Source organism: Canis lupus, chromosome X, assembly GCF_003254725.2.
Source record: "Canis lupus dingo isolate Sandy chromosome X, ASM325472v2, whole genome shotgun sequence".
NCBI lineage: Eukaryota > Metazoa > Chordata > Mammalia > Carnivora > Canidae > Canis > Canis lupus.
In genome coordinates, this window is record NC_064281.1 from 52,028,553 (window position 1) to 52,047,885 (window position 19,333).

Here is a 19,333-nt window from a genome sequence, read left to right on the forward strand (position 1 = left end):
GAAAAAAGAAAAAATGGGGGGATGTGAAGTGGTAGAGAAGAAAGAATGTAATCTACCTGAGGGGTCCTAGAGGGTGATCCTCTTGGTTCTGAGTGTATTTTGTTCTGTATGTTAGAAGATGTTCAATCCCAAATTTATATAAACCAGCAGTACTTCTAGAAAGCCCCAACATAGACCACAGAAACATAAACAAGATAAAAGAGGGGGGAAAAATTGGAAGGAAGAGAGAATGAACCAACACTGTATTCTACTTGGTTCTGGGTGTATGTTGGTCGTGTTTTAGAAGGTACTAATTTCCACCGTTGTAAAACAAACTGAGGCAGAAAAAAATAAAAAGCAAATACACATGTCTCTTATATCTACCAAATTAAATTGAATACGTTGAAGGGAATCCAGAAGTGAAAAATATATCTAAGACATGTAATTGTAGAGATATGAAAGTCAAAAAGGAAAAAACATAAATGAAGAGTTGGTAAAATATTGTAGTTAAGGTGGGAAAAGAAAAAAATACTGGGAATTTTTAGTTTGATATAAAAATGAGTCATAATGGGAAAAAAAGGTGAAAAAAGGAACCTCTAGTTCTATATACTATTTTCCCTCGGTCCTGGAGCTTTCCAGCACTGCTTGTTCAGTAAACTTGCTTTTCCCTTGTTCTTCCAGCTGGTCTTCTGGGGGAGGGGTCTGCTGTGCTGATTCTCAGGTATCTGTGCCTGGCTTGAGATGCCCTGCCCCTTGCCAGGTGCCAGGCTCAGTGTGAGCGGTTTATCCTGTGAGGCCTTTGTTCCCTAGAGGCCTTGCCTCTCCCAGGCACGAGGAAAAACAAAAATGGCCAGTGGCCAGATTTTCAGCTCTGGAGTTGAGCTCCCGGCAAGTAACTAACCGCAGTCTCCCAGTCTGCACTGGCCTTAGATGCTCCTGGGGGCAGGCGCAGGTGCACTGATCTGCACAGCCTCCCCGGGTGCCCAGTGGCAGGAGAGTTCTCACTTTTCTGTGCCCTCCACACTTCTGCCTGTCCTAGGGGGAACAAAGGATCTCTGGCTTTGTCTGCTTGGGCGCCCTGGGATCCGGGGAGCTGTGCTGCTTGACCCACACTCCCGGGGACTGCCTCTCCCGAAGGAAATGGAGTACAGCCACCTCCGGTCCATTGCCTGGCTCTAGGGTAAAGGCAGCTCCAGAGCTGGCCCACTTAACTGGCTTCTCCCAGATGCCCCAAGGGCGGTGGTGCTCCAGCCCTTTACCATGATGGGACTGCGCTTTGCAGTGAGCTTACCCCCGGTGCCCCTCCAGGAATCTTGAGGCTTCACTGTCCCTCCTGCGATTCTGCCCAGGTTCCCTGCTAAGCACTTTTATGTCAGAGAAAACTCCGGCATGGATTTTTAAAGTTCCCGCTTCTCCAGGGCTGGGCTTTCCTGCCTTGGAGGCTTTTGCCGCTCTGCTTTAGCCCTGCTAGTTGCACTTCCCCTCCCCCACCTTATTCTTTTTAATTTTTTTTTTTTGCCTTCTTACCTTGTTAGAATCTAAAACTTTTCTCTCTGTAGCATTCCAGCTGTTCTCTCTTTAAAGCTCAGGTCGAATTCGTAGGTGTTCAGATTGTTTTGAAAGTTATCTAGGTAAGTTTGTGGGACCAGATGAGTTGATGACCCCTACTCTTCTGCCATCTTGCCCTTCCCTCTAAATCACTAACAATTTAAAAACAATGAGAAATCTTGTGGAGTTCTCTTTCATAGAATTCTTACCCATAATTTTATTGTGAAAAACAGGCACCATCTTAGCTTGAGTATGATCCTTTGCATGATTACAGAGGTCAGGAGTTAGAAACATTGCCTAAGTCCAAGTCTCTGCTGTGTTATGCTAAGGGAGCAGTAATTTCTGTCATTGATCACTTTCCCATGGACATTCATGGCTTTTAGTACAGGTAGAATATCTTATTTTTAAAAACCAGTGAGTGGTCCTTATAAAGGAAGTATCAGCAGGACCTCAGTTGTGCATCTCTATAAAAACACCTATGAAAACCAAACAAAAAAGCATCGAATTAACCCAGGTTGTGTGATTCTGTGTGATCAAATTGTTAATGGCCATTCTCTGTTCACTTCTGTCATCTGGCAGGATATATCCTTATGCCCTTTCTGCCTAGAAGTACTAAAGGAGAGAGAGTCTGGAAGTGCATTAATGGGGCATCTCCTATTCTGTTTGTTCTTCCAGGGAAACAGAAGTACCTGTGTGCCAGCAGAAATGATTGTACCATCGATAAATTCCGAAGGAAAAATTGTCCATCTTGTCGCCTCCGGAAATGCTATGAAGCAGGGATGACTCTGGGAGGTATGATACTTTTCCTCCTTCTCCTCCCTCTCCCTCTTTCATTCTCTCATTCTCTCTTTAAACCAGATTTTCCTCTTTGGTACTTCTGAGGTGGCCAGCTCTGCTCTAGATACAGACTGACTCCTTCATATCCTATGTGGCCATCACCCAGCTAATGGCTTTCTTTATCCTTAAGCATGTCACACCCCACTCTGGGGCTCAGCATAGGAACAGAAGGTGTGAAGCAGGGATCAGGACCCATCAGGGGGTGGTGAGTGAGTGTGGAGTGGACTCTGGAGTCCCCAGAGGACACAGTGATACTGGCCTTATGTGTTGAATGATAGCTAGGATGAAAGAACTACAGAATCCAGAATAATCACAGGTGCAGGATGACCCAGGCACAGGCTGGCCCTGAACACCCAGGAATAATCTCAGTTAACTATTTCTATATTGTAGGGCAGGCCACCTGGAATGAGAAGCTGCTTCTCTTTGGAGGCTATGACTAGGCTGCCAAGCAGAACCAGTTTCCTATTGCATCTCTCCCCAGGGTTGAGCAGGCCTTTTAATCATTTTCTTTTCTTTGCAAATCCATTGATAACTTCCAAAAGCATTTTTTCAGGAGCACAATAGCTTGACAGAGGGAAGATACAGCTTTTTTGAGGGCAGCCATTCATCATAAGCTCTCTGTCCCCTACCCTGTGTCTACCGTGAGCACTGTCACCATTCCAGAAAGGCTTGGCTTACTTGTATATTTTCCCCTTCCAAATTCCTCACTTCTTCATGTTCACATCTGCTCAGTGGCAGGGTGTTTCTTGCAGCTTCCAAAAAGAGGCATCTTTCATGAGAAAAGCAGGCTCATCAGTCTACTTTGATTTGAAAATGGAACTTGAAAAAAGCCCTTTTCTGAATGTTTGAAACTATAGCCTCCTAACTGATTATTCATTATCAGCCTGGAAAACCTGAGTTCCTGGAATCCTGCCATTTCTCCTCCACATCTCAAGGCTTATTTATTTATTTATTTATTTATTTATTTATTTTTTATTTATTTTCTCAAGGCTAATTTAGAGCACTTGTGCATCTCTGGTTTTTTTAGGGTGCTCAGTACCTTGTCTGCCTGTGTACATGGTTACAGAAACAAACTTGTTTCCTAACTCTGTGTGGGTATTCATGCTGATAACTGTGTCTGCCCCTCCTTACAGGGCAATAATAGTCTTTAAACAGACCAAAGTACTACAGATGAATTGACTCAGGTTCAATTTGAGACAGTTGCAACAGAGCCATCTCAAGTAGTGTCTAGTACTCCCAGACCTTGCAGGCAGATGCTCTGTGAGTAGTTTCCCAGGCAGCCGCATTAAATGAGACTCAAATTTCTGACTCAAAGACCAACCATGCTCTTATTTGCTTGGTGTACTATGGAGAAATCCTACAATTATGGTCTACTGTTGGGAGGAAGGAGGAGGACTGGGGTGAAATGCAGAAGGGAAGCCAAGAAAGGTGACAAGGGACTGATAGGAGGGAGTTTTCTTCATATGAATATTACAACCCTATGGTGAGAGTTCTGATGCACTCAGGTCTCAATTATTTAGCCCTCAATTATTTAGTGATGGGGGCTCCCAGGTACAGAAGCCCCTCGGCTTTCCATCTGTTGATATGAATTATAAGCCTGCTTTAACATAGGTGAAGATTTATGGTAAAACAAAAAAGTCCTTATAAAGTTTGAGTTCAAATCTTAAAAATTAGTTTCACGTTTTAGCCAACATCTTTCTTTTTTAAAAAACAAGATTTTATTTATTCATGAGAGACACGCAGAGAGAGGCAGAGACATAGGCAGAGGGAGAAGCAGGCTCCTAGCAGGGAGCCTGATCCAGGACTGGATCCCAGGACCCCCAGATCATGACCTGTGCCAGAGGCAGATGCTCAACCACTGAGAAACCCAGGTGCCCCAATATCTTCCATTATAAAACACTCATGACATGGTTATAGTGAACCCCTTTTCAAAAGGAGTAATTTCACTACTTCATATATTAGTCCAGCATAAATCTGTCACTTAATTTCATGGAGAGAGTGGTACAGTAGGTTTTCAAATTGATTTATTGGATAGAATGCTCAAGTTTAAATGGGCTTAGTCAACACAATGAAAAGAAGGTGAGAAGCACTGTGAATGGCTTTTGTTTCAGTTTCACTTCTGTGATATTTATTGAATGTCAATTGTGTACAAAGGCACCATACTGGGCAATAGAGCTCAGGCTGGCAAACTTGAAGAAATGTCTACAAGATACAACGATTCTTGATACTGTGTATGTGGCCTTGCCTTTGGAGTCAGACAGATCTAAGTTAAAGGCCCAGATCCATTATTTACTGTGCCCCTTCTAAGCCTCAATTTCTTCATTTATAATTTAGTGATATCACTTTCACAGAGGCATGATGAACATGAACATCCTTAGTAAATGACAAAGTGCTAGACAAATGTGAGGGCTTACTATGACAGTGAAGTCACTAGTAATTTAAATGGTAAGCTGTTAAAGCACTTCCCAGTTGGCTTTTGCACTGAGTTACTTGCGTGCCCTATAATATTTAACTATTCTAACAGGCAGGGAGAACATCACCAGAAATCACTCTTGATCACCTCAAACTTAAAGAAGCTGATTCTAGTAGTTAAGGGAATCATATATTGTATTCAAGTACCATGTCAATAGCATCCCAAGTATATGCCCACTTAAAAACCATTGTTTGAAAAACAAACTTTTTCATTTTGCTAAACTTATCTCCACATTTCCCGATTCTCTGCTGCAAACCCTTCTCAAGTTTATGATTAACTTGCAAATTCAGTGTACATCACACCTTTACTCAAAACAATGGAAAGAAAACATAAATGTAGAGTGGCCCTTCTACATTAGAAGAATGTACTTCTTCTAGTAGTAGACTTCCCTTTTCATAAGATTTGGGTTTAACATAGACATTCTGATCATACCGAAGGAGAATTCTTATAATTTTGTTTTATTCTTTCTGTCACTCAAAACAGTATAATATATTCTAAAATGGCAATTTTCCATCATAAAATTGGGACAGTGAGATTTACCAAGGACCTTTCTGACACTCTCATTTTGTGATTCTGGGTCTAAAGTCACAGAAAAAGCTTACCAGCTTTCTTTTGATTATGTATCCACTGCCTTCAGAAGTTTAAACAGTCTAGAATTGAGTGTTTTGACTTGCATAATAATTTTAGCTATCTCAGTTACAATGAAGTAAGATATATTATGTGTCTAAAAGTAGACTGGATGCACAGATTATTGAGGGAGTAGAGGGCAGAAGGGTTATCCTTGTATCTTAGTTCTCTAAGAACTGGTACTCTACAGCTGATGCTTGCTTAGTGTTGAGGCCTCAAGATTTCTAACTGGCTTCGTCTGTAGTGTTCCGTCTACTGTTGGGTGATGGGATCACCTTAACTCAGAGATATTTAAAACACAGAACTTTTTACCTTTGTGCTTCTAGCCCTATCTACATGCTCACTGCTTGTTTTCTTAGCAGCTCTTGGTGTTTTTTGGTGTTTCTAAGGGTGGTTGGAGTCTCGGAGTGGATCACTTACAGACTACCTTCAGGCTATGAACTGCCCATTCACAACAGGGATAGGCCTTTCTTTATACACAGTTCATTTCTGGCTGCTTTTGAAAAACACATTGCTAATTGCTTCAGGAATCTGAACCTCTTGCCTAATTATTTCTTTCTTTCTTTCTTTCTTTCTTTCTTTCTTTCTTTCTTTCTTTCTTTCTTTCTTTCTTTCTTCTTTCTTTTTGTATGTTTTTTTATTGGAGTTCGATTTGCCAGCATATAGCATAACACCCAGTGCTCATCCCGTCAAGTGCCCCCCTCAGTGCCCGTCACCCAGTCACCCATCCCCCCGCCCTCCTCCTTTCCACTACCCCTTGTTCATTTCCCAGAGTTAGGAGTCTCTCATGTTCTGTCACCCTCACTAATATTTCCCACTCATTTTCTCTCCTTTCCCTTTTATTCCCTTTCACTATTTTTTATATTCCCCAGATGAAAGAGACCATATAATGGTTGCCCTTCTCCAATTGACTTACTTCACTTAGCATAATACCCTCCAGTTCCATCCACGTTGAAGCAAATGGTGGTATTTGTCGTTTCTAATGGCAGAATAATATTCCATTGTATATATATACCACCCCTTGCCTAATTTTAATGTAAAAACACACTTACAAATATATCCAAAAAAGGACCTTCCGTCTGGTGAATTAACTATGGCTTTTTCAACAGCCTATAATTTTAATATAAGTGCACAGCCATCTCTCACTTTTCTCTGTATTTCCCAAGGATATACTTCCAGTTTCCAAGATGTAATAAGAAAGAAAGAATTGCCCTGAGCTGTCATCTTCTCTTCTAACCTTTTCCTCCTTCTCACTTTCCCTCCTATTACTCCCCAAACATTTATTTATTTGTTTGTTTGTTTGTTTGTTTGTTTTATTTTTGCATTAAGCAACTCTTGAGTTCTTAGCTTTTAATAAATGACATTAGTCCCTGCTTTTACTCTTGCCTTTCCTGGACCATGGAAGATGGTAGGCCTTTCAGGAATTTCATGTAGCAGCCAAACCCCAGAAAAGGAAAAGAAACCTAGAACATGTGAGAGTTTAAAATGTTCAGCGTTTTCCTCAGTGGTTTACTTTAACATATTTGAGAAATCTCTGTCCTACTACGAGACTGAGCTTTACACCTGAGACTCAAAACTGTTAGCATATCTGCAGGGTTTTTTTTTTTAAAGATTTTATTTATTTATTAGAGACAGAGAAGCAGAGACACAGACAGAGGGAGAAGCGGGCTCCATGCAGGGAGCCCGACATGGGACCCAATCCCGGGTCTCCAGGATCAGGCCCTGGGCTGAAGGCCGCGCTAAACCGCTGAGCCACCGGGGCTGCCCCAGATCTGCAGGTTTTAACCTCCAGGATTCTTTAGTTGGGAGGATGGCTCAGAGAGCCCATGGCCACGATCTGATATCACCATGGATGCTATGAATATCCTTGTGGTTTCCAGTGTTGAAGACTGTCTTGATGCCAGCTCTTTTACCATTCTCCATGCTCAAGAGCAGCCCTGCATTGGTACTTTTGGATCACATGTCCACACATGTCCAGATGCAAGAGGGTGATTCCAATGCTGAAACACTATTCACAGCATGATTCTTCAGGAGACGAGTTTCATAGCATTTATCCATCCATGTATTTATCTGTTCATCCTTCCAACCAGTCAACTAGCTAGTCCTTTTATCTTTCCATCCATTCACTCATCTATTTATTCATTTGGCAAATATCTATTGAGTACCAGCTATGCACCAGACACTCTGGTAGGCATTGTGGGGGAGCAGTGATGAATAAAATGAAATCCTTGACCTCAAAAGGTTAAACATTAGGAGACAGACAGTGATAATGAATACATCTTAATCTTAAAGGATAAAGAGGAAATGACTGGGAAGAAGTTGAGTGAGACAGAAGGGAAGGGGGCATTCAACGCACAGGGCACAGTTAGAATAAAGGCACAGAGACATAAGTAAACATGTATGGAGGGTTTGAGGAATGGCAAGTCATTAAAATGACCAGATTTGGGGAAATGGGAAAGGTAAGTTAAAACTGCATGGAAAACAGACTTAGTTATTATGGCTAAAATGTTTGGATTTCAGGCAGTGAAGGATCTATGACATGGGCTAGACATATTCATATATCATTTTTTGCATTTTTACATTTGGTCTTTTTAAGACAATTACTGGCAGCATGAGTGTGGTAGAGGGGAAGACCTAAACTTTAGAAAAATACATAGTAGGCCAGGGAGAGAGGGAGGGGGAAAAAAGTCTAGCACCAAATTTTGCTTAACACCTAAGATTACAGCCTTGATTCCTGGGGTTAGTTGCCTCCATTAAGATTGATACCTGCAGGGGATCCCTGGGTGGCGCAGCGGTTTGGCGCCTGCCTTTGGCCCAGGGCGCGATCCTGGAGACCCGGGATCGAATCCCACATCGGGCTCCCGATGCATGGAGCCTGCTTCTCCCTCTGCCTGTGTCTCTGCGCCCCTCTCTCTCTCTGTGACTATCATAAATAAATAAAAATTAAAAAAAAAAAAAAAAAAAGATTGATACCTGCAAGTACTAGCCATGTATGTACATAAGTCTGTCCCCTAAACAAACTTCTTGCCTTTGTCTAGCCTAGTGTTTCCTGGCATGGGTTCTGAGAAAATTAGTTCCATGACATGGTCCATGAAAAATGATTTTTATGGTCAAATAATTTATGTAAACCTACATATTATGGTTCTGTTCAGGAAGATTTATTGTATGTTAGCATAACACAGACTTTGGCAAGTACTGCAATAAAGTAACATGAGGAGCTTGGTAACTCAGGATTCCTAGATTTAATTCAACCACAGAAGCACTTTTTTTCATTTAATACCTGTTAAGCACTGTTTTGTGGAATAAACTTTGGAAAACTTGGGTACAGATAGGCAGACAATACCTCTAGCCCAGTTCTTCCATTTTGTAGATATGTATGCCATTGCTCACCAGGATAATCAATCATAAATGGCTTCATGACCAAAGGTAGACCATCCTCACCACGTCTCAAGAGGACACACCAGAGGCCTTTAAAATCACTGAAGTAAACCATGTGGGGTCTGTAACATTATTGTCATACATAAAGGTCAGGATGTAATCCAGGCCAAAGTAGCATTATTGTCAAAGTCATCTAATGGCCACAGGTAGAAATTCCTGACTCAAGAAAGATAGATGCTAGACCAGTTATTTCTGACAAATATAAGGATTTCCAGCATTGTACAGAATTATCACTAAATATTTTGGTGAAGAATATCCAGATATTATTTCCTAAAAATTTTAATAATCCTTTTGTGCACTCTCTAACCAGCATTTCAACATCTACCCAGACCTTCATTATGGTGCTACCACATAACCTCTTTGATAAAGTAAGAGGCCTAGAAATCACAGAGTTGTAGAATTTGAGTCCCACTTTGCACCCAGTGATTCATTCCCCTCTACCCCCTGTTCAGCAGCTACAGAGTATCATAAAGAATCAATAATGTGGAACTCAGTCACTGGGAACTTCTCCCTTCTCCTTTGACTCTAATTAGAGCCCTAAAAGTCTCCAGGTTGGAGATACAAATTGTAGGTCTCAATTCTAAGAAGGATGCTGCTCCCACACACAATTCTCAGAGACCGGAGTGCTCCTACACGTCTGCATAACTAAGAAGCAGAATTGCCCTACAGACTTTGATATCAATATGCACAACGTGTGACTCAGTACTTACAACCTCTGTTTTTCTTTCTTTTGCATGGTTTTGTTTTGAGAGATCCTGTAATATAGTGGAAATAGTGTAAGGCACTCAGATATAGACAGGACTCATTTCTAGTCCTGGCTCTGCCACTTACTATCTTAATGGCCTTGGACAAATCAGTAGATATTTTCGAACCTAACTTTCTCCCAACTGTACCATGGGAATAATAAAACTGTCCTTACAGAAATGTTGTAAGTTTGTTTAAAAAAAAACTGGTACATAGTAGGCACAGAACGTTTATCACTGTACCCTCCACTCCTTTTATCAATGAGAATTAGCCTATGTGCTCCCAGTCACCACTGTTATTACAGTGTAGCTTTTGGTACTAGTTCCCTGGTTCTTTGTTCTCAGTATCACCTTCGAATCAACTCTGAAATCTGTTCTCTGTAGTCTAGATCACCGTGCTCCTGTTGATTACATACATATTTGGTGACACATTGTAGGGAAGAGGGTATATACTTCTCTCTAATTATAGTTCCCAAGAGAACTTGTGTGTAGAGAAACCAGAGTCTGTGTCTCATAATTCCTTCAAACCAAATTATCTGGGACAGCACATATATGTTGTAGTCTATCTTTGAGTCTTTGCTTTTAGAGAACTATGGTTAGAAGTAAATAATTTTTTCAAGTCATGAAAATTGATGATACCCGTGTCTGGTACTTGAATGAGTATCTTACTTGTAAAATTTCCACTTAAAATGCTTGAGTTTTTAAAGTGTAATAGGAGCAGAAAGATTTTATTGTTGTTTACTTTTGCTGTAAGTGCTCTAAAATCCCTCAGTTGCTCTTGAGAGAGTAAAATGATGTCATAGGCAATATTTTTCAAAGGCAGTAGGCAGAAAGCTAAGAGTACACAGAACACAATAGGTCATATATACAAAGGCAAGTATTTTCTAAATATAACAATTCAGAAACAAATTATTTGAAATAACTGCTTGTTTGAAAACTTTTGATTTAAAAAGATAGCCACCTGTTTTTACAAATTATAGGATGTAGCCTTAAGATAAAAAAGTGTTTAAAATAGTTTCTTATTGAACTCAACCTATACATACAATTTACTTGAGCAAGATGCTTTTTTAGAGCATTTTGCACATCCTTTGAGATCATATGTATATGGAATAGAACTAAGGGGAAAAGTACATGGCCACCCAGAAATCAGTAGAGCCTTCAGATTGTCTTTTATTGAAAAGGTTTCCATGACAACAAGTATTTAGAAGTAAACAAAATGGCATCACTACTCTAGATCACCTTTTCTAAAATCAGGTTCCACTTTCCTCAGTCTACTCAATCTTAGCTGTACTTTTTAGATCTCTTAAGCCAGGCATAGAAATGGGTTTCTTTCCCCTGCTGAGTACACCATTGGACCAATGGTTCTGTGGTTGAAGTGAAAATTGATTGTTGAGGGATATTTCAGCCTTCTAGCAGCCAGCAGTTTTAAAAATGTAAGCACAAATCCTGAAGAAATCACCTGCACAAAACTTGGACTGGCATTTAGAACTAAGAAGAAAATCTGGATCTTGACCAAGATAAAAAGGTCACCAGCCCAGGCCTGCACAGGGTGGTGTGTCATGCTGGCCACAGTGAGACTGAGGACTCTTCCCAGGGTGGAAAATGAGGCATAGACACTTTGATTAGTGAGCTGTTAGGCACAGAGACATTAGTTTCGAAGCATTCCCATCTCCAGGCTGAGTAATAATGCTCTTAATATCATGGGATTTTTTCGCTGCTGCAAGAAATTCAGAAGACCAAATAGGGAGGCTCTGCTGGGCTCTGAGTAGCTGTAATGAGACTGTTAAATTCTACCTTCTTCTTTTCCTCCACATCCCCCACCCCCACAAACTAATTATTGCCCGCTGTGTACAAGGAGGCACACACAAGCATATACATAAGCTCCTTAGTATATTTGTCAATAAGGCAGAAAAGAAAGGAGGAAGAAAACAAATCTAAGGAAAGAATTTTCCATTTTCTCCCCCTTGCCTGTCTTACAGGGAGGTAGGAAAAGAGAAAAGAAGCCCCAGTCTAAAATGGCAGCCACTCCCTTTGCCCAGTTTTGCATGCTGCCTCTTAAATCAGAGGACCTCACTCAGGCATCTGATTATGGAGACTGCTGGGTACAAGCCATCTTTAAGTTGCCACATTTCACCCTGTCTCTTTATTTTCATATTAGAAAAATTCCGGGTTGGCAAATGCAAACATCTCAAAACAACCAGACACTGAAGGAAGGCTGACCAGCTTCATTCAGAAAAAGGATTCTAGTGGGTTCCAATGGATAACTTGAAAACACCTTGGAACATGAGACTTAGGGTGTCAAGTGTTTGCTCCTCAATTGCAGATGTCAACATTGGAGCTGGGGGCCGCCCTCTTGGTTAACGACTCCCCACAGTGGGACCAATCATTTCCCTACCTCACAGGGATGTTGTGAGGACTAGCTCTAGAATAATCAATTATCATTCATGCAGTACTATCACAGTTGTCAGTTTCTGTAATACGACTTGGCATTAGCACTGTGCCCTTTGATTATTCTTGATCATATGTGATGGCACTCAGGTGGTTGGATGAAGTGAAGCTCTGGCTTGATTGCTGGCTTTCTACAGTGTGCTGCCAGGAAGAAGCTTTGCTGATGGGACTCCAAGTGCTACCTGGAACAGGAAGCCACTATGCCTATCTGCAGCTTCTGTGGCCATTTTTACTTGCTTTTCAACTTGTGAGTTTTCCCTTACCTCCATTTTGCTGGACCATTGCCAAGGACCTAGATTTTAACCTCAGGCCCCATCACCTAGATGAAGGCAGTAGTTGATCCACATAAGTGCAGTGAACAAGGACCAGATTTCTGCTTCTCCTGGAGGAGCAGCCCTAAGAAGCCAGCTGGCCCCTCTCTCCAAACAGAACAAGAGACCAGAGTAAGTTATTTTTGCCTTATTCCCAAAGTCAAGGCGATTCTGTTTGTAGAAACACATACTCTTAGCCCTTTCATAAAGAGGGAGGAACTCAAAATTGAAAAAAAAAAAACAGCGCCAACTTCTCTTATTTCCTGTTTTTTTTATAAATTTATTTTTTTATTGGTGTTCAATTTACCAACAAATAGAATAACACCCAGTGCTCATCCCATCAAGTGCCCCCCTCAGTGCCCGTCACCCAGTCACCCCTACCCCCCACCCACCTCCCTTTCTACCACCCCTAGTTTCCCAGAGTTAGGTTAGAATGAAGGGGGAAAGTAGATCAGACTCCACCCCTTACTTCTAGCCTTAGTTCCCCCACAGTACCCCAGTACTCCTCATCCACTTGCCTCTCCATCAGGTATGAGGTCTTGTTCTTCTCTCAAGCCAGCCTCAAACTTTGCATTATTCTAAGAGGAGAAGTGCTTGGAGTTGGTAATATCTTACTGTTCTTGGTCTCTGCCCCAAAGGCTCCATGTTGAATCCAGTTTCCTTCTGGTGGATGTGGAGTCCTGAGACTAGAGGCAGACAAATATGAGAGTCAGAGCACTGTCTGTGGCTTGCCTGGAGCCTGCATTTCCACCCTCTTCTTTCTCCTGTCTCCACCTACTCTCACTCTCTCTCTCTCTCTCTCTCTCTCTCTCTCTCTTTCTTTCTCCTGACTCAGCAACATTCTGGAGAAAAGCCAAAGAAGGACTTCAGGAGGGAGGGGAGTTTCCCACTCCTTGGGACAGAATTTTAATCTCCAGGCCAACAAGAGGTTCCCTAATGTGGATTGAAAGGCTAATGTAGTTTATTTTTTAACTGCTTTCTATTTGTTTGAAAGTTGCATATTTCTGCTAGTGAATTTTCCTTAATAAAGCCACTAATAATATATCAGTGGTATTTTCTTATTTACAACAGACTGACAGAATTAATGCTGTTAACTTTGAGCCTTTTTTACTTTTTCTTTTTTTTTTTTTTCTCGTTTGCTTTCCAGGTCATGCTGACCTGTTCAGCTTGGGCTGTTTCACATTTGTTTTTAATGTCAGTTTAAATGTAATTGTAAAAGCATGTATGCTCTAAATTCATGTAGTTACTTTTTCCAGTGGAAAAGCCTGGTATGTGAAAGCGTTTCCAGGCTCTACAATTTCACATGAGCAGATTTTTGGTAATGACTCTGTGCCCCTCACCCAGGATGGCATCTGGACAGTGACCCCCTTTCTTTTGGCTCACTAGTCATAAAGAGACTTGGAAATAGTTTCTGCCAGATCCTTTGCTTTGGCAAGGCTATGCAGCATTGCATATCATTTTATTATTAATTACGTTTACCCCTCCATGAACTAAAAACCATTAGACTAAATAGTCCAACAATAAACCTTGAAAGATAAAATTTGATATTCCTTTTGCAGGCTATTTCTCTGACTCAGAAATGGGACCGGGAGGAGAATGGAGGCATGGGGGAGAGGACCAAGAGGGCGTCTTGCCTGAGAAAGTTTGGCCTATACTTATTAGTGTACACTTATATTTGTATGCACCCCTTACTCATCTTTCATTCCATGCTTGCCAGAGACTGGCTCTGTTCCCTGTCTTTTGTCCCTGTCCTACTTCTTCCCCACTCATCTCCAACTGGAAGTCAGGATACTTGTGTCTGTTTTGTGATCTGCTACTATCTAGCTGTGTGACCTGGGGCAAAACGGCTTTGGCCTTCAGTCTACTCCTCTTTAAAACAGGGATTGGTTTGAATGGGAGAGGAAGGGATAGATAAGAGCTGGGGCCCTCAAGCATTTTCTTGGCAATGTAACCTTTTCTTCAAAATCTGATGAAGAGGCCCAAATGTAGATACGGAATAAAGCACTGGCATTCTGATTTGAAAGAAGAAGCCAGATGCTTACACTCACTTTGCATCCTCTTGGGGGCCCTAGTGGAATTTGTAGACCTCTTGAGGCTCCACTTTCATAGTAGAGTTGATGTCTGGGGGTCTTATAATTCTGATTCTCACTCCTAATTGATTTCAATCCCTGTGGAAACTCTGTATGTTTCATCAGTTATCTTATTCAGAAAGAAGTTTACCTGATTCCAATAAAGGGGATGAAACAGAGCAGTGTGGGGCCTAGGAGCTAGCAAAAGGCATAATCTATTGACTTACAGAATTTACTCAGTTCTAAGCACCTTTGTCTTAGCATGCTTTCTCTTGGGGCAAATTACAACAACCCTGTGAGATGATCCTATTATTCTTTTAGGATTCCAAAACCTGTCAGGTTGGCCCTCAACCTCTGGCCTGAGACCAGATGCCCAAGGTGGGAGGCAATGCTTCTTATACGTTGCCACCCTAAGTAGTTTTTCAGAACTATTGATCCACTATTGGAAGATCCACTATTGGAAAACAAAGATCCACTCTTGGAAAGCATCATAGCCTGCCCATTGGCATATACTTTTACCAGTATAACACTTTCACTGAGATCATTTTATTTCTTCCTAATAATTGTCCTACGCTGTAGTCAGGTGAGATTGGAGCCAATATACAGATGAGAAAACTGAAGTACAAGAGAAGTCAAAAGATATGTTAGAGGTCATGTATCCCATAAGACTCTGAATTAACCACCACAATAATAAAAAGCCCTTAATTGTAAATAATGTTTTAGAACTTTGATGTCCTCATTCCATTGTGTCTCCTTAAGTTCAGTGCATTTTTTCATCATGCTTCAGTCTTGGAGGGTCCTTCTAGTGGTGTAGAATCATCTCTTTACTCACAGGTGCCGCCACAGTATCTATATATTCCTCATTAAAAACTTCATTATTTAGGTATTAATGATATCCCCATTTTACAGATGAGTAAATTGAGGCACAGAGAGGCTAGGTCTTATCCAAAGTCACACAGCCAGTAAGTATAGAGCCAGGCTTTCTACATCAGATGGTCTGGCTCCACGTTCTTTGCTCTTCACTACTGCCTTTTATGCACATATGAGAAAACCAAGTGCAAAAGAAGGAAAAAGATGTTCCCAAGGTCATACACTGAGCTCCCCTGGATCCCAATGCAATGTCCATCTGATCTTCTAAGCCTGAAGTTGCACAATTAGATCCCCTGACTACAGTCTCAGTGGGTGAAAAGATGGTCTGCCAGGGTGATGTAAGCGAGAGGCCACAAACTAGCTTTCCCCAGGCCAGTATTCACTGACAACATTCTGTTTGCCCAGCACAGCCTTTGTTTAGAAAATTGTCGTAGACTGCCCCCAGCCAGGGTATCAATCACTTTCACTGTCCCCAGCCTACCTTATTTTTGTGTGCTAGGCAGTTTTACTTATTTACATATGTGCCTGACTAGTGAAGATATTTGAGTTCATGATCCCTTTATTTAAGCACTGGAATACCCAGGCACCTGTGCAGACACACTTACTCCTATACGTGCATAGAAGTATGGCCTAGGCTGGTTTCACAAAGAATTTGCAGCCCTGCAGCAAACATGTCTTTATGTTTACTTAGCATTTAGAATTACACTTAAGAACTGAATTCAGTTTTACAGGCAGTTATGTGCAGAAGAAACTCAGTCATTGTTTTTCATTTTATAATGTGTTACTCTTCTCTTCTCTGCTGTATCTGGCTTTCTTAATCCTGCTGTTCCTTCTTCCCTGTGCCTGAATTTGGTCACCTGCAAACCATTCACTCTCTACTCATTAGAAATGGATGGAGAGGGAAGGAATCATTTTGGGAGGCTCATTATGTGCCAGGCATTCTCTCTCATTTAGTTTTCATGAGTGTCCCAAGAACTAGGTGATGGAACCCCCATTTTACAAATGAGGAAACGGAATCTCAGAAAAGCTGTGAGAGCAAAGAGTTCAAAGATATTAAGCAAGTAATTGACATAGCTGTATTTGACCTTAAGATCATCTGACTCTGAAGCCTGTTATCTTGCCCAATGCCACACTTCTGTAAGAGGACTGTATTTATTTTTTATTGCTGCATGACAAATGACCACGAATTTGGCAACTCCAAACAGTACCTATTTATCAGTTCACAGTTCTATAAGTCAAAAGTCTGACAAAGCCTGACTGGTTTCTCAGGTCAGGGTTTCACAAGTATGAAATCAAGGTATTGGCCAGCCTGCATTTTAATCTGGAGCTCAAGGTTCTCGTCCAAGTTCATGTGATTATGACAGGATTCAGTTCCTTGCAGTTGTAGGATTAAGGTTCCCATTTTCTTTCTGGCTACCATCCAGAGGCTGCTCTCAGCCCCTAGAGGCTGTCCTCATTCCTTGGCACATTGATCCCTCCACCTTCCAAGCCAGTGACAGAGAATCTGCCTTATATTGAGTACCCCCTGACTCCATAAATGTCTTTCCAGAAAGAGCCCAGTCCCTTTTAAGGGTTCATCTGATTAGCCGAGGCCCATTGATGATAACCAACCTTAAAATTCAGTTGAATTATGACTTTAATTACATCTATCCAGTGCTTTCACAGCCACAAGTAGATTAGTGTTTGACTAAGTGGAAGAAGATGTGTGAATAACCAGGGATCAGGACTCTTGGCTGCCATCTCAGCAGTCCACCTACCAGAGAAAGCGATTCTTTTATGCTCCCAATTTTAAGGTGAGATATGAAGAAGAGAAACATCTTTGACATAGGGAGAATGATTCAAGTTTACTTTTTTTTTAGGATTTTATTTATTCATTTGAGACAGAGAGAACATGAGCATGGTAGGAGGGGCAGCAGTGAGGAGGCAGAGAGGGAGAGGGAGAAGGGGGAGAGAGTTCTGACATGGGACCCTATCCCAGGACCTGGAGATGATGACTTGAGCCAAAGGCAGATGCTTAACAATATGAACTACCCAGGTGTCCCTGATTCAAGTTTTCTAAAACTTGGGGAGATTCACCTCACTTGCCTCTTCCCTGTCCATGGATGAGAAGGCCTCTTATCTTGAGGTGGCAAGAAATGAGGCTAGAATAGTACCTAAAGGTCACAGTGGCTATAGAAGCTACATATAAATCACATCTACCTCTCCTTAGGGATACACCATGGAACCTGAATTGAAAAATCTTTCTCTGGTACTATAGAGACAGCCCTCAAAGGAATCTAATGCCACCAGGCTGAAAAGTGAGTTCTCCATAGGATCCAGGCAGCAGGATCCAGACATCATGTCAGGTGCTCTGGTCCCTTAAAGAGGGGGGACAGGTAGGGAAAGGGAAGGAACTTGACAGGGGCCCTTTGTTGTCACTGATCTGACCTGAGACTGAAAGACAGGGAAGAGCTGCAGAGCAACTCAAACACCTTTAGAGTATCCACCTTTACTCCCTTTTCTCCTGGTTTCACCACTCATTTTATGTAAACCAATGGGTCTCTCCTATAAGAGGAACTGACAGGCCTGTGCCTCACATGAAAGAGTTAGATCTGACTCTGGGGCTCAGGTGCAGGAGGAAAGAGGGGTGTGGGGGTGGCCTTCATGGAAGAAAACAAGGCCTTGGGCATTGAGTAACAGCTGAGACTAGCAAGCCTCATTGTCCAGCATTCCAAGTAGTCTAGCAACATGCTGGCCTCTGCTGCAGAAAGAGAACAGAGGATCCCCTGGTAGAATGAATGGAATCTGATTTCAATTACGTCCAGTATAGTCACCCTCTTCAGGCAGAGAGGCCAGAACACCTGGTGCAGCTTGGGCCACTGTGACTGCAGGGACAGCACATTACCTGGGTCCTAGAGTCAAGTGTGAATGCAGCTTCTTTGCCTTAAGCTGGTATCATATATATCTAGAGGAGGAGGATGTGAAAATATCAGCAAAGTTCTCATTAGCACTATGCAGAAAAGGGGGAGTGATTTCATGTTGATGGACTCTCCCCACAGTCTCTACACATATTGATTTTGCTTGTAATGAATTTGCTTAGGTCCACGAGTCATCACCCCAGTGAGATCTGAGTCATTGGTGGGAGAGTCGAGGTGACAGAGTGCACTGCACTGATTGCACCAGCACCAATTGCTTTGTCCCCGTACCTTTCAGAAAAGCCCATGGATTCATCTGTATAAAATTTATTTAGATTCTTTTCTTTTTTATCAATAGCATGAGTAGGGCATGACGAATGAGACAACTGCCCCAGAGAATAGTCTAGATTCACAGCATTATTCCATAGAACTTTCTGAGATGATGGAAATGTTCTATCTGTATTGCTGAGCACTTGAATGTGGCCAGACTAAGGAATTAGATTCTTAATTTTCTTTAATTTTAATTAATTTAAATTAAAGTAGCCACATGTGGCCAGTAGTTAGTGTGTTGGACAGTGTATATCTAGAAGGAGCTCAGAAAGGTAAGTACTGTGATAGACAAAAAACAAGTTAACTAAAAGAGAGCTGATGTAGCACAGGGAACTCTGGGTTAGGAATAGAAACCCCCGGGGCACCTGGGTGGCTCAGTGGTTGTGCATCTGCCTTTGGCTCAGGTTGTGATCCTGGGGTCCTGGGATGGAATCCCACATTGGGCTCCCCACGGGGAGCCTGCTTCTCCCTCTTTCAATATCTCTACCTCTGTGTGTTTCTCATGAATAAATAAATAAATAGATAAATAAATAAATAAGTAAATAAATAAATAAATAAATAAATAATCTTTTTTAAAAAAGGGATAAGGGATGCCTGGGTGGCTCAGCAGTCGAGCGTCTGCCTTCAGCCCAGGGCGTGATCCTGGAGTCCTGGGATTGAGTCCCACATCAGGCTCCCTGCATAAAGCCTGCTTTTCCCTCTGCCTGTGTCTCTGCCTCTCTTTCTGTGTGTCTCTCATAAATAAATAAAATCTTTAAAAAAAAAA

The 19,333-nt window shown here is 41.7% G+C and overlaps 1 protein-coding gene across 1 annotated transcript in view; it reads left to right on the forward strand.

The window, feature by feature from the left end:
* AR (androgen receptor) overlaps positions 1-19,333 on the forward strand; it is a 189,742-nt gene that overhangs the window by 148,287 nt on the left and 22,122 nt on the right. Inside the window, exon 3 of the mRNA XM_025466065.3 lies at positions 2,203-2,319. Coding sequence (XP_025321850.2) covers positions 2,203-2,319 — 117 coding nt within the window. The remainder of the gene's footprint in view (positions 1-2,202; positions 2,320-19,333) is intronic.